The 20,880-nt window shown below is 46.7% G+C and overlaps 4 protein-coding genes across 8 annotated transcripts; 2 read left to right on the top strand and 2 right to left on the bottom strand.

Annotated features, from left to right (window-relative positions):
• The first annotated feature begins 830 nt into the window (after window positions 1-830).
• Window positions 831-3,149, top strand: si:ch1073-228j22.2 (SPRY domain-containing SOCS box protein 2). 2 transcript variants are annotated; one of them, XM_060053804.1, is made up of 3 exons: window positions 831-1,158; window positions 1,604-2,382; window positions 2,784-3,149. In XM_060053804.1, exons 1-3 carry the CDS (start codon window positions 1,058-1,060, stop codon window positions 2,912-2,914), a joined length of 1,011 nt encoding a protein of 336 aa, XP_059909787.1. In that variant the 5' UTR covers window positions 831-1,057; the 3' UTR covers window positions 2,915-3,149. The 2 variants fall into 2 exon arrangements, with proteins under 2 accessions (XP_059909787.1, XP_059909788.1); XM_060053805.1 differs by lacking the exon at window positions 831-1,158 and adding an exon at window positions 1,168-1,301.
• A 1,250-nt stretch (window positions 3,150-4,399) lies between these two features.
• msh5 (mutS homolog 5) lies at window positions 4,400-12,443 on the top strand. 4 transcript variants are annotated; one of them, XM_060053813.1, is made up of 26 exons: window positions 4,400-4,556; window positions 4,674-4,763; window positions 4,842-4,965; window positions 5,150-5,230; window positions 5,501-5,554; window positions 5,677-5,792; window positions 5,946-6,055; window positions 6,536-6,571; window positions 6,696-6,778; window positions 6,898-6,943; window positions 7,398-7,536; window positions 7,671-7,733; window positions 7,833-7,961; window positions 8,158-8,230; window positions 8,340-8,449; window positions 8,650-8,730; window positions 8,937-9,024; window positions 9,143-9,210; window positions 9,781-9,899; window positions 10,017-10,143; window positions 10,701-10,850; window positions 11,055-11,129; window positions 11,243-11,389; window positions 11,633-11,770; window positions 12,150-12,223; window positions 12,309-12,443. In XM_060053813.1, the coding sequence occupies exons 2-26, from the start codon at window positions 4,680-4,682 to the stop codon at window positions 12,418-12,420; spliced, it is 2,427 nt and encodes an 808-aa protein (XP_059909796.1). In that variant the 5' UTR covers window positions 4,400-4,556; window positions 4,674-4,679; the 3' UTR covers window positions 12,421-12,443. The 4 variants fall into 4 exon arrangements, with proteins under 4 accessions (XP_059909796.1, XP_059909795.1, XP_059909797.1 ...); XM_060053812.1 differs by lacking the exons at window positions 12,150-12,223; window positions 12,309-12,443 and having other exon boundaries at window positions 11,633-12,103; XM_060053814.1 differs by lacking the exons at window positions 11,055-11,129; window positions 12,150-12,223; window positions 12,309-12,443 and having other exon boundaries at window positions 11,633-12,104.
• Window positions 12,444-12,764: 321 nt separating this feature from the next.
• Window positions 12,765-16,641, bottom strand: LOC132459349 (sperm acrosome membrane-associated protein 4-like). Its single transcript, XM_060053816.1, has 3 exons — window positions 15,460-16,641; window positions 14,063-14,227; window positions 12,765-13,312 (listed from the first exon to the last, which is right to left on the bottom strand). The coding sequence occupies exons 1-3, from the start codon at window positions 15,512-15,514 to the stop codon at window positions 13,080-13,082; spliced, it is 453 nt and encodes a 150-aa protein (XP_059909799.1). The 5' UTR covers window positions 15,515-16,641; the 3' UTR covers window positions 12,765-13,079.
• A 1,609-nt stretch (window positions 16,642-18,250) lies between these two features.
• Window positions 18,251-20,857, bottom strand: LOC132459346 (uncharacterized). Its single transcript, XM_060053809.1, has one exon. It carries the CDS (start codon window positions 19,621-19,623, stop codon window positions 18,685-18,687), a length of 939 nt encoding a protein of 312 aa, XP_059909792.1. The 5' UTR covers window positions 19,624-20,857; the 3' UTR covers window positions 18,251-18,684.
• Between the last annotated feature and the right edge of the window lie 23 nt (window positions 20,858-20,880).

Consider the following 20,880-nt stretch of genomic DNA (forward strand, 5'->3'; position numbering starts at 1 on the left):
TAGGAAACTACTTCTTCGAGTTTAACTCCCTCTGCATCAGCAATCGGCTAGTCGGCGAACAACAGGGTGCAGAAAGGGACATTTGTGGAACTTCTGTTTACAGACCCGCCGTGGTTTAATTAGCAGCTTGGAAACAGATCTGTGATGTTCGGAGTAATAGTTTATTCACTTTATGGTCGGTCGGAGTGCTAGCTTGTGGAGATTGACATAACAGGGGCTGATTGACATCGTAGGGTTAGTCAGTTTTAAGGCTGACAGCCATGTAGTAAGGGCTGGTTTCCTATTCAAAGGTAGCCTGTGGAAATGTATGATTACCCCAGCTGCCTTGGCCCTATATAATTCATTAGTGCAGCCAGGGGCAATGCAATAAGATGATTCTCCTGTAGCCCTGGTTGTTTGCTTTTCCGTAGCCATTTCAGCAAGCCTCAGAGCCTGACTCATTACCTGCTATGGCTGCAAGAGCCACAGAGTAGGAGTAGGTTACCATGCCAGAGACGTAGCTGATTGTTGAAATCCAAAATGGCGGCGCCCTGTAACACTTTTACCCCTTTCACAATTTAATCCCTTTTAGCAAGTTCAGCCCTTTTTAGTTATTGTTCCAATGAGAAGGCAGACAACACATCTGTTATATCAACTAAACTTCAAATTTCAGTTCAGTTAATCTTTAAAGCATCCATAAAGTAGCATGCCATGGGACCTTTAAATGTAGTGACCTCTGATTGGTGTAAGCTGTCTGAAGACGTCCCGTCAGGGTACGGAAGAGGCTCGCGCTTTCCATCTTCCCCTCACTGTTGTGCGCCTGCGCCATCAAGAATAATGAGTCGGTCTTGGTTTTATTTTATTTTTTTATTTCTTCGTTTTTGTTTTTTTTGCGGTGTATGTGTATATTCACTACAGAACGAGGTAGATGTGGACACAAATACTCTTCTACATGGAATAGTGGTTGCTGCATGCCGGTATAGCGTCGTAGAATTAGCTGTATTCCTCCAATAGGCTTTTTTTTTTTACGTAATATTTATTGTATCTTTGTTTTTAAATATCCATCGTATAATAACACATGACGTCGTCCAGATATCAAATGTCCTTGGCAACGTTGGTCCTCTTGGCATCCTCTGGCTGCAGGACTGGGCTGTTCACTGGACCCATGATGCGATTACGGTACAGAGCAGCGATAAAAAAAACCTGTTGATAAACTCTCTTATAAAAGGCTGCACTGGAATTACGGTAATCCACTCGACCAGAGGAGCTACAGAACCGACTGCTTGGTAATTTTAGGATAAATAACGTCTTAAAACTAAAAGGTAACGACAGTAGCCTAGATCGTTTTTATTGCAAACCTCTGTCTCTCACCAGGAAGTGTACATGATAATGCTGGAGGATTATCGGATGTTATTATTATGATTATTATGCAGGTTCTAAGGTTCATTAATATTAATGGGTTATTAGTAGGCCTATTGAGTATTCATATTTTTGTCTGCTATAGTCTACTAACTGCTTTACTTGCCTCGTATTCCCCTTTATTCTACTTCTTTTCAGTTTTATGCAAACAATATCTCAAAGTCTTGCCCTAAAAGGTAACTGTTATGTTTTTCTTATTCCACAGTTCTGAGCGTCAGGGACCATCATGTATTAAGAACTGCGTGGAACTGTCACTCATGGGTCTCCTACTATCGGTTTGGATGTCAGAGATGACAGGCGATGGCCCCGCCTCCTCTTCATCAGCCTTAGAAACACTGGCGGTCCCAACCTCCTCTCGCCTGTCAGTCATGCTGCACTATTGTCCCATTGGTGCAGGGGACACGCGATCACACTGGAGCACCTCTCACTGCTCCCCTCACTTCCTGTTGTCTCCCTGTCGGGAGCAAGTGACCCGCACGCCTGTGGAGCAGAGCAGTGACGGGGTGAGGGCTGCGGAGGGGGTGAGCTCTGGGCTGCACGTCTGGGAGGTGCTGTGGAGTCCTGCTCACAGGGGGAGCCACGCAGTCATCGGTGTCTCCTGCGCCAACTGCCCTCTGCAGGCGTCGGGGTACAGTGCCCTGCTGGGTGGGGGCCCCCAGTCCTGGGGCTGGGAGCTGGGAACCAACCAGCTCTGGCATGGGGCTCAGTCTCTGGGGAGGTATCCGGCGGTCCCCTCAACCACTCAGGGTGTGGGAGCGGGAGGGCTCGAGATTGGTTCGAAGACCCCAGGGTCAGCCGTGGAGATACCAGAGCGCGTTCTGCTGGTGCTGGACGCCGACGCAGGGACACTGGCCTACATGGTGGGGGAGAGCTTCTTCGGCGTGGCGTTCGAGGACCTCCCTCACGGGGTGGAGCTGTTCCCTGCGGTTAGCAGTGTGAGGGGCGGAGCCTCCATACGACTGCGCTACCTCAACGGTGCCACGAGTGAGTTATATATTGTATATATATAGTATTGAGGCATAAGTACATGCCGCAAAGAAATGTAAAATAGACCCTTTGCAAAGAGTTTATACAATGGACAAACACAGGCGTCGCTTTAGTCCACATCTCGTTCTCTAATACATAAAAGAGGCAGATCCATACTTGTTGTTGTTGCCTGATCCTGCGATGATGCCTCTGTTGAAACGGTCTAAAGAGGGAAAGAGAGCTGTTCTGTTGGTCGTAGGGGTCATAGATCAGAGCTAGGCCTATAAGTCATACATATCTCCCCGCATCATGTAGACAGTGGTACATGATGTCTACTCGACACTATAGTACACCTGCTACTGGCTAATCAAGTGCATTGTTGTTGGCTTATCTTCTGGCTTGTACTTCCCTCTATCTAGGCGACCCCCCCGCCCTGATGGCTCTATGCAGTCTGACCATCCAACGCTCCCTGGGACCACAGAGGAAGAATCTCACAAACACACTGCCCATTCCCCTTGTTCTCCAGCAATACCTGCTTCCAAACCAATAGCCTGCACACACACACACACACACACACACACACACACACACACACACACACACACACACACACACACACACACACACACACACACACACACACACACACACACACACACACAGGCATTCATGCACACAGACACACACACACAGACACACACACACACACACACACACACACACACACACACACACACACACACACACACACACACACACACACACACACACAAACTTTCATAAAACAACTGAATACAATGGAACACACAAACATAGGCCTTAGCTGAAAATGTACACTACTGAGGTATTTGAACTAGTACTTTTTATATGCTACTTTTATGGGATAATGAATCAATCAATGATTAATGGTTTGATAGTGTTTTTACATGTTTATTTTTTGTATAATTCTCTTGTAAAAACGGACGTATAAAAAAATATAAAATATGTTACTTGCTGTAAAGACTGTTTTTTTACAATGTGTATCCATTTATTAATTCTAAATAAAGAACCTTTCCATTGTAATGGTGTTTGGTTTGACCTATGTTGATGTTATTTTCCTTATTTAACGCAAAGACAAGAGTAGGAGGAAATAGATGAGTGGTTTTCTGCACATAAAGACTATAGAAAGTAGGCCAATTCACGCTGTGAATAACCTGAACAATGTGTAATATACTAGACATTAACCCATAGCCTGTACCAAAAAAAGGTTTGAGCCATAGATTTAAACATTATAAGATTATAAATGGTTGACATGCTCTTTAAAGACCAATGCCGTGTGTGTGTGTGTGTGTGTGTGTGTGTGTGTGTGTGTGTGTGTGTGTGTGTGTGTGTGTGTGTGTGTGTTATTTTGAACATTATGCAAAGCCTGCTACCCGATGTCACACGATATCTGGCAGAGGAGGCCAATAGAGTGGGGAAGTCACGCCCCTTTCCGGTAGAGCCCATGGGACCTATGAGATCGAAAAATATGAATGGGTTTCAATGGAGAGAAAATATTTATTTTCTGGTCCCAGTCTTTATATGCCCCGGATTGCTGATATGTTGTTTGTGGATTTAAATGATAATTTTTCATGCAAAAAAAACTAAACATTTTCGTGAAGTCTGATAATGTTAGGTTTTTTCCAAGGGGAGGATAAAAGCATCGAATGAGGTGCAAACCATTATAAGTCGGGGAATGTGTAGTGTTTCAGTTATGCCAATGGGGAGATTGTTGATCTTGTCCACGCCAGTCGCGGGGAGCGTGACGGCACATACGAGACATGTAGTCTTTCTCATTTTGTTTTCTCTACAGCCTTTAATTGAACAATTGCATAATAAACGGTCAAACTCTTGACATGAAAAATTATCATTTAAATCCACAAACAACATATGTGTATTCCAGGGCATATAAAGACTGGGACCAAAAAATAATTACTTTCTCTCCATTGAAACCCATTCATATTTTTCGATCTCATAGGTCCCATGGGCTCTACCGGAAGAGGCGTGACTTCGCCACTCTGCCGCGGGAAACTACCAGCGTCACGAAACGGCTAAATAAATATAACCAGTCATTTACACGAAAGATCATTTCATCATTTCAACTTATTTATCATACATTCTAGGTTATAAAGCCAGCTTGCAACTTTGGCAATATACCTCAAAATACGAGCTTGGTGAGTTTAAACGAGCTAAGCTGTACGTGCCACTGGAGCTAATTATAAAGCACACGGCTAAAACTTTGTTTAGGTTTACCAGTGATTCAGTGACTGGCCTTCCGCTGTTTCCCAAAGCTGACCATGGCACTGCAGAATGCCGTCAGAAGGGAGGTGACTAACCAGGCCAGCCTCAATGGAGATGAGGAGGAGGAAGAGTCACCTGAGGTGAGAGACTCCCACTGGTCAACAGGTTTATAACACCACCTTTGTATATTCGTTCATAATCTTTCTCCTTATGCACAGGTAATACTGAGTGTGTTGGCACAACATGGACAAGTGGGCCTGTGCTTCTATGACAGCAAAGATTATACGTTGCATTATATGGCTGACACACCAGACAGCACTGACCTTAACCTTCTGGAAAGAGGTATAATGGCAAGGACGCGATGTGACACAACAACAAATGCAAACATGGCCTTGCCCTGCTACCACATGTCTTTTTGTTAAATATATGTGTGTGTGGGTGGGGGGGGGGCAATAATCTGACCTTGTTTTGGGACTGATAGTATTATCTGTGTCCTTTCTCGGTTTTCTCTTGTGTTGTTTTGAAGTCATCCAAGAGATAAGTCCCCATGTCATTATCACGAGTGCCAAGCAGGAACGCAGTATGGTGCGCTTCATGCACACATTGGGTGAGCAGCCAGGATTGTTTTGGGTATCAGGACTGAAAAGTGTGACGTGGTATCTGACGTGGTTGGACTTATCAGTGTAATATATATAGTTTTCATACCATCCATTTCGAGCGGACAATAATGGAATAATTTTGTGTGGCTCTTGGGTATTGATATACCACAGACAAATTATCATTGTGGCTAAGATGCCAGTACATGATATAAAGATCAGTCATATGCAATGTTAAAATACTTTTCTGTGTTTTCCCCTCACCCTTTACTGTACCCCAGGGTCAATTCCAGACTATAAACCGGAAGTGGTCACATATCCATGTGTGGACTTCGGTAAAAATAAATAAGACTAAACCTTTAATAAACATGCAAGGGTCTGATGTACTTTGAGATGGCGTTGTTGAATGGATGAATCACATGACTGTTCAGGCCCCTGAAAGCCTCCTATGTGGCAGGTATGGAGGTCAGTAAGCAGAGGCTTCTGTCTGCCCACCTTCCTTTTCTTCCTGCCTCCATCACAGACAGACTCTCCTATCTCACTTCCTACATGTCCTTCGACTCCCCCCTCATGGTGAGCTCTCACTGCCCACACAATGTCCTGTCAATACGTCCATCAGTGTGTGGTTAGTCACCCCCTGTGTGTGTGTGTTTGTGTTTGTGTGTGTGTCTCTGTGTCCGTGGTGTGGTTACATGCATGTCTGCTGTGTGTGTATGTGTGTGGTAGTTGCGGTCATTAGGTGCTCTCTTGAAATGCCTCGACAGAAGGAGAGTGGGTGTTGAGCTGGAGGACAGCAGTGTTGGGGTTCCGATCTTACAGTTTCACACCTACACATTGTAAGACACGCAAACACACACATACACATGTTCAAGAACACAGAGTATTCACGCAACCAACCCACCATGGACACTTCATTTGGAGCTATGGATTCTGAAATGTTTAGAGTATTTGCATTGATTGTTGCATATGTTCCTTTGTTTATGTTCAGTACTCACAGTAATTTGCACTCGCGTGGGAAATAATCAAGTAGTGTTTTTCCGCAGTTATATTTGGATGTTTCGTATTAACGCTGTCATAGTGCTGTTACTTATAAGTGTTTTTGCTTTAAAGGTCATATCAGTGAATCAGTTCTTATTAAAACATCAAACCAACTGTTTCAACAACATTGACTGCCGTTCCTCACCAGCACATCCTTGTGTTCCCTGGTGTCTGTCCACAGGGGGATTAAGGGCCTGCTAAATGAAGTCCAACTATCTCATTAAGATCTCTGTTGTCCTCTGATGGCCTCAACTGTTGTGTGTGTTTTTCCATTCTAGAACAGGTGTGGTGTATGTGGACAGAGACACATACAGGTAGGACGGCTCTAACAGTCCATGCACATCACTTTTGAAAAAATATTGATGATTGATTATATCACATTAACAATATTTTATATAAGTGAATATGGATTTCTTTTTTTGAATGTACGTGTTTCAGCGTTCTGCAGATCTTCAAGTCAGAGCTCCACCCTTCAGTGTACAAGATGCAGTCTGGCGAGAAGGAGGGCTTCAGTCTGTATGGTATTGAGATGTGACCTGTGCCGTGAAGAGTGGGCCAGTGTTCTCCTCAGATGTTGTCTTTGTCATATCTTACAAAACATCCTATGTCCTAAGTGTGTGTGTGTCTGTTTTGGTTGCAGAGATACTAAATCGCTGCAAGTGCAAGTTTGGCTCCAGACTGCTGCGGTAGGATTGGAAGACCAAAAACATTATGTCAATATAACTATGGTGGACATACGTAATGAGTTTAAATTTAATCCAAATTAAACAATCCAGGTCTCCTGTGTGCGTTATTTGCGGTGGTTCTGGGTCTTGTTGTGAAGATGAATACCATATTTTCTGACCAGCCAAGGACACAGAACCACCCTGATATAAACACAAACCAGTTGTTTTGCATTCAGTTTCAAATGACTATAATTCTATAATTCTTAAAGCACCAGTTGGCAGAAGAAAGTTCCAAAAGCACTGAGGTCTGGCATTGTGCTGATGGCATTCATTATTAACCATAAAAGTCCACCATGCCCTCTTTTGGTATACCTCCTCTTTTGAATAGATAGAATAAATAGATGAAATGTATGCTGTGAGATAACTGGTTGAAGAATGTGTTGTGGATTGAACACTTGTGTGTCATGTGTGCCAGCCGGTGGTTCCTGCGGCCCACCAGAGACATGGAGGTGTTGCACCGCAGGCAGGAGGCCATCCGCTTCTTTGCGTCACCGCGCAACTCTGACGTAGCCGGCACCCTGCAGTCCTTGTTGCGCAACATCCGGAACATTCCGGTACACTCTGATCCCTCGTTTCCATTTCAGCAGTGCTGTGTCCACCTGCACCGCGATAGTTTTGCTATCAGAGCTGCTAACGTCAGAAACTGTGTGGGTGTGTGTGTGTGTGTGTGTGTGTGTGTGTGTGTCAGACTCTCCTGCGCAGGATGTCTCTCTCACACACAAAAGTAACGGACTGGCAGAGTCTCTACAAGGTAGGAAGTGTGACGCTTTACAGAATAAAATCACAAATCCAACAAAATATAAAACTACACAAACTAAAGTTAATGTGTATGTGTGTGTGTGCGCATTAGACGGTGTACAGTGCAGTGTGTATCAGGGACACGGTGCGTGTCTTGCCTCAGTCTGTTGGGCTCTTCCGTGAGATCAGCGAGGGTTTCTCTGATGACCTTCAACACATCGCCTCCCTCATAAGCAAAGTGGTCAGTTCTCGTTACGCAGAGCCATCTGCGTCACGCCATCGTCCCTCGAACTCCCCATCTCGTTCTCTCTTCTTAAATCTCTAAAGCGCTCTGTCTTATGCACACAAACCCAAGACAGACATGCATATTATATTCATGGCACCTTGGATCAACCGTCCACAATGTGTGATCTGTGTTCTGTTTTCGTCGTGTGTAGGTGGACTTTGAGAGCAGCTCCACGGAGAACCGCTTCACCATCAAGCCGAACGTGGACCCTGCTATTGATGAGAGTAAGTCTGGACCTGCTGGTTCAAGAGCTGTCTTCAGTAAGCACAAAATACGATTGGATGAATGTTAAGTGTAAGGTGAAAGAGGTCTCAGCGAAGACTGTCTCCTCAGAAAAGAGGAAGATGATGGGTCTGTCGGACTTCCTGACAGACGTGGCCAGGAGAGAGCTGGAGCACCTGGACTCCCGCATAACCTCCTGCTGTGTCATTTACATTCCTCTGGTACTGCTTCATTCTACCTGTGGCCACAGTACCTAAATGAAGACACCTCCAATCAATCTAGTGTTTAGCTAGATTTAGATGCTCACACAGTGAGGGGATCACGTTTGCATAGCAGACTTAATATTAATGGCTAACCCAGACTGAATCAAGTGGCTTGATATTTTATGAGGAATGTTAAACGTTATCCTTCACCTCTTCAGATAGGCTTTCTGCTGTCGGTGCCCCGGCGGCCCAGCATGGTGGAGAAGGAGGATTTTGAGATAGCGGGTCTGGACTTCATGGTGTGTGCCAAAGTGGATGGATATCTGGTTATCTGTATGTGTGTGCGCGTTTGTGTGTGTGTGTGTGTGTGTGTGTGTGTGTGTGTGTGTGTGTGTGTGTGTGTGTGTGTGTGTGTGTGTGTGTGTGTGTGTGTGTGTGTGTGTGTAAGAGCGTGCATATTTTCATGCATGTTTATGTGTGCACGGATGTGTAATTGTGTGTGTAGTTTCTGTCGGAGGAGCGTCTCCACTATCGCAGCCAGAGAACTAAAGAGCTAGACGACCTCCTGGGAGACTTACACTGTGACATAAGAGGTATGACAGTCGGAAGAGGCTTCTGTGGGTTCCATCATTCACAGATAATGAGTGTAGTCCATGGACTCTGGAGTGTGTTGAGTTTGGCTGCAGATGTGTTTGGTTACCTTTTTGTCAGACATGGAGACTGCAGTCATGACACAGCTGCAGACGGCTATCCTGGAGAAAAGTCCCTCCCTGTACAAGGTAACTGTCGATAACCGATAATACTCTTCTACGGTGGCACCTAATATGGAGGTGTACTGAGGTGGATGTGTGTGCTGTAAAGTGTGTTCTGGAGGTGTACTGAGGTGGATGTGTGTGCTGTAAAGTGTGTTCTGGAGGTGTACTGAGGTGGATGTGTGTGCTGTAAAGTGTATGTTCTGGAGGTGTAGTGAGGTGGATGTGTGTGCTGTAAAGTTTATAATCTGGAGGCTTGTGTGGTGGATGTGCGTGCTGTAAAGTATATGTTCTGGAGGTGTAGTGAGGTGGATGTGTGTGCTGTAAAGTTAATAATCTGGAGGTGTAGTGAGGTGGATGTGTGTGCTGTAAAGTATATGTTCTGGAGCTGTAGTGAGGTGGATAGGTGTGCTGTAAAGTTTATAATGTGGAGGTGTACTGAAGTGGATGTGTGCTGTAAAGTTTATAACCTGGAGGTGTACTGAGGTAGATGTGTGGGCTGTAAAGTTTATAATCTGGAGGTATACTGAGGTGGATGTGTGGGCTGTAAAGTTTATCATCTGGAGGTGTAGTGAGGTGGATGTGTGTGCTGTATAGGTGCTGGACTTGAGTGCAGAGCTGGACTGCCTGATGGCGATGAGCAGTGCCTCGCAGGAGTACGGCTACACCTCACCTAAACTAGCAGCCCACAGGAGGATACTTCTCACACAGGCCAGGTAGACAGGAGCACACACACAGAGTTGATCAGGATTAGATGGCCAAACTGACACACAACTTCCATCTTTCATTGAATGAGTGCAAGTTTAAGATCCAGGTTTGGCTTTGTATTCCAGACACCCACTGCTGGAGCTCTGCTCTCCTTTGTTTGTGGCCAACTCTTTCCAGAGCTCAGAGACCAATGGCAGAGTCAAGGTCATCACTGGGCCCAACTCGTCTGGCAAGAGTATCTACCTTAAACAAGTAGAGTAGATGCACAACAACTTCACTGCCTCTGACCTTCGGATTGTGTTTTTGCACACTGACTGCCACTGTGACCCTGGTTTTTTGTTTTCCAAATCCAAATCTATTTTTATATGCAAGCTCAGACAAGCATGTGACCCACTAGGGGGCATCCGTGGCATACTGGTGAAGGAGTTGGACTGGTAACTGGAGGGTGGCCAGTTCGAATCCTGAAAAAATCCACGGATGAGGTGCCCTTGAGCAAGGCATCTGAAACCCCCACCTGCTCCCCGGGCGCTGCACCGCGGCAGCCCACTGCTCCGGTAGTGCCGGTGTGCCCCCATGTGTGTGCCCCCATGTGTGTGCCCCCATGTGTGTGCCCCATGTGTGTGGACCTCTGTGTGTGTATGTGTTTCACCGGCTACCCGGATGGGTCAAAAGCAGAGAAAGAATTTCCCCCTAAAAAGGGATGAATAAAGGACTTAACTTAACTTAACTTGGGTATTGTGACCTCAGAAGTCAGACATTTAACCACATATACGCTAAATTACTAAATACTCTTCAATTGACTCAATAAGGTGGGCTTGGCAGTGTTCATGGCTCTCATTGGCTCAGATGTGCCAGCAAAGGAGGCAGAGATTGGTCTGGTGGATGGAATATTCACCCGCATGCAGAGCAGGGAGTCTGTGTCTGTAGGCCTCAGCACCTTCATGATAGACCTCAATCAGGTACACACACACACACACGCACACATACACACACTACATTGTTTATACAATAAAATATGTATATTACATGTCTCTAACTCCCCCTTCAACCTCTCCACTGATCACAGCTCACAGTCTAACACAACCACACACATGCAAGCCTTGCACACATACATGCTGAAATCCATGCAGTATTTTGTAGTAACAGCAAGGTTCACATTCTAGATGGCCCATGCTATCAACAGCAGCACTGGCAACTCTCTCATTTTGATTGATGAATTTGGAAAAGGCACCAACACAGTAAGAAACATGTATTTGTACGTGTAACATTCCTTTATTTGAACGTATTTGTTTTACTATTAGTGTAAACATAACAATTAGGGTTATTATATAACACTTCATTATGATGCTAGGTGGATGGGCTTTCCTTGCTGGCGGCATCGATCTCACATTGGCTGAATGAAGTTCCTGGAAAGGTTCCCCACGTGCTTTTGGCAACCAACTTCCACAGTCTACTCCAGCTGGGTCTGCTGCCCTCCACCAGCCTCCTCTCCCTGCTGGTACGCACATGACCTGTCCTCTTCCTTGGCTCTGTGTAGTCAAATGCACAATAGCATTTAATAGATGCTCCTATTCCAAGAAACCGCTGAGGACAATCAAACCATACCATGGACATTTGTATTGTGTTTGGATTCGTGTTAGCGCCGAACATCAGCAGAGCTCTCCCCATGACGTCATAACTCTGAGGGGTGACCCTGCACCTTATCTGTGGTGGTAAGAGAGTAAGGGATTGTGTGTTTTAGACTCTTGAGACAGCGGTGGATGGAGATGAGCTGGTGTTCCTGTACCAGCTGAAGGAGGGCATGTGCCAGTCCAGCTACGCTGCCAACATCGCTCTATTGGCCGGCCTGCCCACCAGCCTCGTACAGCGAGGGGTGGAGGCACGCACGCACGCACGCACAAATACACACGCACACAAGCGCACATACACACACACACAACATGCACACTATCCACATGCACCATCCATCCCCTCACGCTCATCAGTAACACTTTATGTCATCGGTTGTAAATTATGTAAATTAAAGTTATTAAGAATACTTTATGGTTGCTATAAGTGCTATGTTATAGCTAGATAATTATTACACAGCAGATATTTATATATTTGAAATTATATATGACAGATGTGAAGATGAAGCCTATTGCAACCGCAAATAATGCATTTGCCTCCTTTTTATCACACACACACACGCACACAAACGCAAACCTTTCTGCTCCCAGAGCAACGTGTGACTGATGTCGCTGATGTTTCCTGCCAAGGTTTCTGAACTCTACAGAACAGGACAGACCATCAAGAGAGTGGACAGACACTCATTGGACGAACATACCAACAGGTACGTTTATAAAAAAAATACAATAGAGGAGGTTAAAGGCACCAAAACATGTTGGGATCTGTGTGCCTTTACAATATCTGCACAGATGTCACTGGCTGGTGGACAAGTTCCTGAGTGTGGACCTGAATGATAAGGATGTGGATCTGCAGAAGTTCTTGAAGGAGGAGCTCCTGCCCTCTGCTGGAGATCCTCAGTAGTGCAGGGAGAGACAGCTGGCTGCACAAACCGCTGTCCTGCGGTTGAGTTGCATTGGTCTATTTAGATAATGAACTTTGGTGGAGTTGTACAATTTATGAAACATCTGATTCAACTTTATTGGCTTTCTAAGGAAAATTATCTATTTCTCATGACATACATACAAATATTTACCTCCTATTAAAAATAACACTGTATACCTAGTTTCAATAAATGTTTAAAACTATTTATGGTACATTGAAAGACATCGTTGAAAAACAACCAATAAAATAATTTGGATTGTGGCCCGTGAGTCTGGCACTGCATTCAATTATACTGCGTTAATAACACATTCCACCATCTGGCACTTGATCCAGCCTTTTATTCTGTTTCTGACAGCAGCAGTTGATAAACGACTAGGTAAACGACTCCATCCTACTGGAAGGAATGGTGAGACTAGTGAAAATATTATAATAAATACATTAACACTCCTTCAGCTATTGAGCTTTAACATTAAACAAAGACAACTGATTTATCTCCAGTCATCATCCAGTCGATGGGGGCTGTCAGGCCGCTCATTGAACAGACAGCCGGGGTTCACCATCTGGCTGTGCAGTCCGTCGGCAGGGAAACAGAGCACAGTCCTCATGCTGGTCCATTGGACGCTCGCTGTAGAGATGAGCTAGTGCAGTCTGGGGGGCGGTCCTGTGAGGTACCAGAGGCCGAGCGCGGGGCCCGTCAGGTAGGAGCACAGGCCGACGGGCCGCGCCGGGCGCGCCGCGTTGCAGAAGGCGGTGTCGCAGCAGTGCTTGGTCATGGTGTAGAGGGTGGCGTTGGGGTACAGCTCCAGGCTGGTCTCGGCGCTGCACTCCTCTGTCTTCACACAGCCCAGCGTCTTCACGTCCAGCAGGTCCACTGAAGGAGACACCAGCCATAGCAGGAGTAATGCCCGTTTACACCTCGCTCGCAGACACTGATTATATTTGCACTTGCTCATTAGCACAAAGCTGTCCCTCCCACAGGATTATATAATGTAGTCTGTCTGCTGACCGGAAAGATGTAAAAACTAAGATGAAGAAGAACATTGATGAACATATATTCATTTAGTCAAGCATTCACGCATTGACATCTGTGTTCTTACACACAAGTATGTCATTAAACACATACTTCGTTAACCTACATTATACCTATTACCTAACTTAGAATGGACATCAGAACAACAGAACACTCCACAGAAGCGCCGTTGTAGGTCAAACACTGCTCCCGCTCATAACACTGATGGGCCTGCTCCTTGATGTAGCAGAGCATGGGGAGAAGACTGGTGAAGATCTACGCTCTAGAAGATCATATTTGGGTTATTGTACCACTACTCCACTGATTATGAAGAATAAAGGCGAGGGAGGAGGATACATTACTGTAGTGAAGCACAGTTTCCGCATTATAGCTTCATATAAACATTATTTAACCTGACGGGGAAAAAACATTGTGACTTATGCAACACATTACGTCACACTGCAAGAGTCAGGAGAACGATTCCCACTGGGGACGCCCATGCAAACAATGTCTGCACTCGTTCTTTGGATAAAACCGTCCTTGAAATAGCATGTACACACACACACACACACACACACACACACACACAAACACACAGTGGTAGGGGCCCACCTGCCTTCCCGCGGCCAGTGAAGCACCTCTCCCCAGGGCTGCAGTAGACCCTAGTGGTATAGCAGGCGTCCCAGAAGCCCAGGTCACAGCGGAAACACTCCAGCAGGTCCTCCTCCTCCAAGCGCACCTCCTCCATGGTCTCTGGCTGATCCTCCTCTTCCTCACCTGAGCAACCCACCGGGCAAGTGAAGCTTTGCATTAGGCAAGGTAAACACATAATAAAGGTTCACGGTTGGACTAAAGACAGTGGTGGGTCCTACTGGAGGTGACCGCAAGCCGTCTGCATCACACATGCAAGCGCATGTGTTTGATGATAGCACAATAACATGTACGTATATGTATTATGTATCATTATGTATTCAACACTGAATTATACATAAAGACTTTGAAAGTCTTTTGTAAAATCTGCCAAAGGCACATCTTGTTGAATCGATGTCACGTTGTAAATAAATGACCTAATTAAAATTAAAGTGAACGTTCATTTCTTTCCTCTACGAGAATATCTTGAAATCAGGGGGATTTGGCCTAAAAAATGTCTTTATTAATGTTTCAAGACATTTAAGGATTCAAGACAATACAAAACAATGCTTTGCTTTGGCTAATTGGATGTGTGTCTATTTAGGCCTGGAGTTTATCCAGTTAAAAAACGCTGGCTGCTTCAGACACACACCACCAGTGGATAAAGGCCTTATCCGCTCTCCAGGCCCAGCGATGGGTTACACAGAAGGCTTGCCTGCCTTATCCCCTCTTACCTACATGGCTGCTCCTCTCTCTCAGACATCTCAGACATAGGGTTAGGGTTAGGGCTCTGCAGGAATAGAGGCCCGACTAGGGGGGGCTTGTATCCATCAGCCTCCCTAAAAGAATTACACTAATTGGGTCGTGGCAACAGAGTACATGGCCTGAGTTTAACCTTGATGTAAACGATACTCACATTCACTTTACTAGTTTCCTTTGTCCAGTAGTCACAGATTACTCTTACTGTATGTTAAAGAGAACTTTATACCAGACGAGGGAGGTAGAGTTTAACAAACAGCTATCCACCTATTACAGGTGGCACCTGCTTTCACACTGAAGATAGAATTAATGGGATTCCGATAAACATCTTAATTCCTTATGGCTGCTTGGGTCATCATCATTCGTTAATGTCAGCCCAGCGTGCAGGAAGGAGTCATTCTTTGGCAGCGTTATGGCTTGTGTTGGATCTCACCAAGCATTAAAAACACATCAGATAGGCCTACTTTGTTCTTGTTCTTCACAATGCTGAAATAGCAAGTGGAAAGTGTGCGTAAGGGAAATCTAAAGGTCCTGTTGCTATGAAACATTTATAGTGGGGAGAATTAAGTTACCTTAAACTCTTCTCTGGTATCGTTTAAATCAACAGTTGCGTTCCTTACCTTGTGCATGTGGGAGCAGCGTGATGGCCAAAACAAAGAAGATGATTTGCTTCATTGCAGTGAAGCTCCGAGCTGACTCGTTCTCCTAGAAGCACTGCTGCAGAAGTACAATTGGATTAAGCCGCTAGTAGGCACCTGTTATACACACTGGACCAATCACAGATCTAGGAAGTCTCATACGTGAACACACCAGCAGGAGTTCAGTAGGAAGTGAATGCACAGAGCATTTATTTATCTGCATTGAAATGCAAATAATTGGCATATAATGGTGGTTTGTACGTTGTGTTTTGTGATAAAATACACTTGTTCAACAGCCAGTTGAAGCAATTATTAGCTGCCATTGACATTAGCCTGACTGAAAGGCATGCCACCCGACATACCCCATTCGCTCCTGAGAGGAAACCATACACAGAATGGTCAAACTCTCAGAGCACTTGCTTTCTAATGGCCAATTCATCAGTCATGTCACCGGTTGTTTCAACTGACTAGAAGAGAAAATATTTACCTTCTAACTGAGAACAGGTTGGGTAATCCTCATGAAAAATGTCACTTGCAACCCTTTTATGTCCTGAAGGAATAGTGAGAGCCGCACATGTGTCCGGAGTCAGCACTGGTTTAAGCAGCTTATGATATAGCAGCTGCTCAGCTTGTTTATGTCAATGCAAATACATGACTAAGTAATTTAATTCGGTAATATCCGCACGGTGCACCCCCCAAAAGAAAACCATGAAACAGACCCTGCAAATGCCTGAATTGGGTAATAGCCCACACATGATGAGCTGCCTGCGTTCTCTTGCGCAATCATTCACAGTCTTTAAATATACGCAAACACATTACATCTGCAGGCAAACAGATGCATGAGTTATCTCTTCTGTTTCCTTGAAATTTCTTAAAGATAAGGAAAGAATATATGGTCGGCGTGGTGTATGTGAGATGAGTGTGTGTGTGTGTGTGTGTGTGTGTGTGTGTGTGTGTGTGTGTGTGTGTGTGTGTGTGTGTGTGTGTGTGTGTGTGTGTGTGTGTGTGTGTGTGTGTGTGTGTGTTTGTTTTGATTGTGGAGATTACACATCTGCATGTAATCTCGTGTTTCGGGATTAAATCCCACTTGGTTGTAACCAAGACACGACGCCTTCAAATTAATAAGGTCTCACAGACCTACTTTATAAAAGAGGTGTGAAATGTTTGTCTTTAAGAAATAAGGGCCGTTGACCATTTAATAAATGTGTGATAAAAGCTACTGTTTAACGGACAGAAGGCTGTTTCAGTCGCTGCGTAGGCCTACTGTACGTGCTCAGGCTCCCTCACCAGTGCGGGTCACGGGAGGAAGTCGTGGGAGCAGTGGGCGCAGTTTGGGCCGTGGGATAATGGACCATGGTGGAAACACAGTGGTGGAAACATTAAGGTCCTGGAGCCCTCCTCATCTCCTCCTCATCTGGACGGCAGAGGCGCGCAGCGTGAGCCCGCACTAACAGAGGAAATGCTGTGCAGTCCGAACATACCTATAAAGCCTTTCAGACTGATCCTCGACGTAATTAGAGGTTGCAGAGGAATTCTGAGGGTAATTAAATCCCCCCCCCCTTCCGGTTTCCGTCTACATGTGGGGCGAACGCTCAATGTTTTTACCCATTCTTCGTGGCAGAGCGAATTTAATTGGCTGTAGTGGGCTGAGTCATAATAGGATGCATGGGTAACACACAGGCAATGTTCTTTTATTTTGTTGTGGTTGGTACAATTCTGCAGAGTCTACGTATAAATGTGCTTCTAGTCCTGCTTTGAAGGCTGTTTGTGTTTGTGTGTGTGTGCATTTGAATAAAGCGTAGGAATGAGATGATGGAGAGAGGAGAGGTCACGATGGTGGGAGAGCGAGGCGTCAATAACAAAAACTCCCAGGACTGTTGATACGAGCCGAGCTCTGTCAGGAATAACTCACAGCAGCACGACCGCACACCGCCGCTCCTCTCCCTCTCTGTCTCCCTCTCTGTCTCCCTCTCTGTCTCCCTCTCTGTCTCTTTTCAATGCAGCCCCAACGTTTGCAATCCTTCATTCCGTAGCCTAAACACACTCCGGGGGGAATGGTGTTCTGTGGGGGCTCAGTGGCACTGCAGCATAACGTGCAAACATTACATTCAGGAGTAATGCTTGTGATTGATACACAACCTGAGAGAGAGAAACACACTGTATTTATAGTTCTGGTTGCGGGTGTGTTTGATGGAGAGTTGATATATCCCCGTATGTACTCATTTTGGGTTTTAAACAAAGGAAATGGATTGAATGTATCCTGAACTAATGTTTAGCTATGGGATGTATAACTTCTGGGATGAACAAGTGTTAGTGTGTGTGTGGTTGTGTGTGTGTGTGTGTGTGTGTGTGTGTGTGTGTGTGGGGGGGGGGGTCAGACTCTCTATGTGACTAAGTCTCTATCTCCCAATGTGGCACCAGAATAGCCTTTTCATTGCTGCTCGAGTCCAAATACGGTCAGGGCAGGACACGTGTGGCTTGTGGGATTTGGGGGAGAGTACAGCTAAAGACAACAGTCTGGAAAACAGAACTAAAGAGCATGGTCTCGCTCCAACAGCAACGGATGTCTCAAACAGACCATCCCCCAACACACTTCAAACACCCTGAAATGAGGACCGGAAAGCAAGGGTCTCTGGAATAAATAGGTCCTAAACACAGTCACTTCATGGAGAGATGCATGGTACACATGTAAGCTGAGGCGTGAGGCGCTATCAGGTCAACCGTAACACCTTCTGGCGTGTTCTCTGACTCCCTAAGAGCGGCGAACGCCAGCTCACACTCCCTGGAGCAGGACGAATGAGCACATGACAGCCAAAAATAAACAGGGGAATAAATATGCTTTTTGAGAGGATTTGACATAGCGATAAGTGAAACATGTAATGGACTCTCTCTCTCTCTCTCTCTCTCTTGCAAGTCCGGCCAAACTCAAACGGATATGGCTCCCTCTGACGCGTACTCAGAAGTCCCGCCCTCTCTCTCCCCAGGAATGGCCTTCCGCAGCCTCTAGAGCCGAGTCAATATAAAGGACGGGTGTGTCAGTACAGAGTGTCCTCAGACAAACGTTCACTGAGGGACCCTCAGTGTGTTTCCCCATCAAAAGCTCATCTCCTTCTCATCCACTGTACAGCGTGTATCGTAGCAGGACAGAGTAGAGACGTGATGGGGCCTGATTGCCATACGTCCCACTGAGAGGGTCCTCTGCTCTCCCTAGGGGAGGGGAGGGGTAAGGAGGGTTCGTATGTCGAAGTCGATCTCACTGGAGTTGCAGGAGTCCAGGGTGGAGGAGGGAAGGGTTTGGGAGGAGGGTCCGGGGGGCTCCTGATGATGCACCACACAGGTCAAGAGTCTCCCGCCCCCCACCTCCTCCACCTCCACCTCTACCACCATCACCCCCACCTGCTGGCCCTCTGCTCCTCCTCCTCCTCCTCCTCCTCCTCCATGAGCCTCTCCGCTATCCGGTGACTCCCCCTGTCCGCCGCCCTGCCCCCCCGGAGCGAGGGAGACCGCGATGACCCCGTGACCTCTCCCGGGGCTGGATGATCCCGGGTCCACATCATCGTGGTCCTCATCGCTGTGGTCCCCGCAGAGGGAAGGGGCGAGGGACAGCGACGAGGCCCAGGACCCCTGCTCCGGGTCCCCAGAGCAGCGGCGGTGGGGCCGGTGTCTGCGGTCCCGGCAGCTGCAGCAGGGCCGCCGCGGCGAGCAGCCCTCCTCCTCGTCCCCCAGCACCGGGGCCCCGTCGCCGGGACCCGCCGGCCGCAGTGTGAGCAGCGCGCTGTCACGGTTCTCGTACAGCAGCGTGGCGGAGCAGATGAAGATGAACAGGCCCACGCCCATCACCACCGGCCCGGCCAGCTTCATGCGTTCGGAGTGGGACGTCCCACGGCCGCCCTGCAAGGGCTTGGGCGCAGAGGAGGCGGAGGCGTAGCCGGCCACCGCCACGCACATCCCCACCAGCACCACGCCCACGCCCACCAGGAGCCACACCCCCGGGGCCGAGCGCACCGGCAGGTCGGTCCGGCACAGCTTCTCTTTCCTCCTCTGGAGGCAGGCGAGGGGGGGCCAGGCGGAGCAGGGCGCCTGGCTGGGGGATGAGGAGGTGCTGGGCACAGGGCTGGCTGCTCTACTGGGCTCAGTGGTCGTCATTCTCTCCCCAAACACTGCAGGAAAGAGTTTGAGATTACCCCATTTTGTTGTTAGTTAGTGGAAATAGTATTTGTTTGCCGTAAAGAATGAAATTGTTGGGCTGTCCGCCGCGTCGACACATTGACGAGAGCCGTGAGTCACGGGGACAGAGTCACACACACACACACACACACACGTCGGCGCCCATTATAACCAGCCGCCGAACACACATTAAGGGGTCGAAGTCATTTAACCCTAGGAGAAAGAGACGGATAGGCTCGTCTTGGTTATGGTGTGTGGTCGATCCTGTGACTGCATGATCTTACAAAGAAATAGTCCCATACACTGCTGGGACTTTCCAGAAGCCATAATTGAATTAACCCATCGAATGGGAAAGACTGAACAATTAAAGCAGTTTGAAAACCACAACGTCTTAAATGACAATCTTAACATATTTGTTTCGTGGCGTGGACTCTGGAACTGTCGACAGCTACAGTAAATATTTATACAAACAAGCATCGTTGAACAGCTACAACGATACACGGAGAAGCTGACGCTCCTCTTTGGCAGAAATCGAATAAAGTTAGTAGACTTGCCTTGTTTTGGATGTCAATCCGTTGAAGATGGTTCTTATAAGAATGAAACACAACCCATGAGTTCATGATATCCCGGGATTTGTTTTTCCCAAGTTCGCCCTGTTCCTCCTCAGATCAGATCTTCTTCCTTCATGCTGCTCCTCCGAGCTCCAGATTAGAAAAGCCTTCACTAAAAGTGATGCAACAAGACTCTCACTCTCCTCTTGCCTGCTTCTTCCTTTGCGCGTAAGCAACAAATGCATAGTAGGCTACATGTCAGCGCGATCTCTGTGTTTGTGTGTGTGTGTGTGTTTGTGCGCCCGCGTGCGTGGGATTGGTGCGTGTGTTTGTGTGCGCGTGTGTGTGGGGGGTGATTGTGTGTGTGTGTGTGTGCGTGCGTGTGTGTAGAGAGGTCGTGGGAATCAACGTCAAGTCGCAAGTCAACCGTAGTCCCTCAGCAACAACAGTTTCATGGCGACCACCTCTAGCAGGGGCTGAGCAGCCCCAACAACCCCTCTGCATGCAGCACTCACATCATTTTGGATTAGGATTGAAAACATATCTACATTTCCCCTAATTTATACATTTTAGAGCGTTAGTTAATAACCCCAACAAATGAAAGGTAAGTCCAATACAATTCAGGTATTAGGGTGGACGTTGTGCCGTCATGATTCTCAGACTGATCTGGATCTGAGCGCGTGTA

Source organism: Gadus macrocephalus, chromosome 6 (genome assembly GCF_031168955.1).
Source record: "Gadus macrocephalus chromosome 6, ASM3116895v1".
In the NCBI taxonomy this organism is placed as follows: Eukaryota; Metazoa; Chordata; class Actinopteri; order Gadiformes; family Gadidae; genus Gadus; species Gadus macrocephalus.

Excerpts from the sequence above, each read along its gene's own strand:
- LOC132459346 (XM_060053809.1), bottom strand. The coding sequence starts at position 19,623 with ATGACGACCACTGAGCCCAGTAGAGCAGCCAGCCCTGTGCCCAGCACC.
- LOC132459349 (XM_060053816.1), bottom strand. The coding sequence starts at position 15,514 with ATGAAGCAAATCATCTTCTTTGTTTTGGCCATCACGCTGCTCCCACAT. Across the intron at positions 14,228-15,459 it reads GCTGCTCCCACATGCACAAG|GTGAGGAAGAGGAGGATCAG; the intron begins GTAAGGAACGCA and ends TGGGTTGCTCAG. Across the intron at positions 13,313-14,062 it reads CACTGGCCGCGGGAAGGCAG|TGGACCTGCTGGACGTGAAG; the intron begins GTGGGCCCCTAC and ends TGTCTCCTTCAG.
- msh5 (XM_060053812.1), top strand. The coding sequence starts at position 4,680 with ATGGCACTGCAGAATGCCGTCAGAAGGGAGGTGACTAACCAGGCCAGC. Across the intron at positions 6,944-7,397 it reads TTTGGCTCCAGACTGCTGCG|CCGGTGGTTCCTGCGGCCCA; the intron begins GTAGGATTGGAA and ends CATGTGTGCCAG. Across the intron at positions 10,144-10,700 it reads AGAGTATCTACCTTAAACAA|GTGGGCTTGGCAGTGTTCAT; the intron begins GTAGAGTAGATG and ends TGACTCAATAAG.
- si:ch1073-228j22.2 (XM_060053804.1), top strand. The coding sequence starts at position 1,058 with ATGACGTCGTCCAGATATCAAATGTCCTTGGCAACGTTGGTCCTCTTG. Across the intron at positions 1,159-1,603 it reads GGACCCATGATGCGATTACG|TTCTGAGCGTCAGGGACCAT; the intron begins GTACAGAGCAGC and ends CTTATTCCACAG. Across the intron at positions 2,383-2,783 it reads CTACCTCAACGGTGCCACGA|GCGACCCCCCCGCCCTGATG; the intron begins GTGAGTTATATA and ends CCCTCTATCTAG.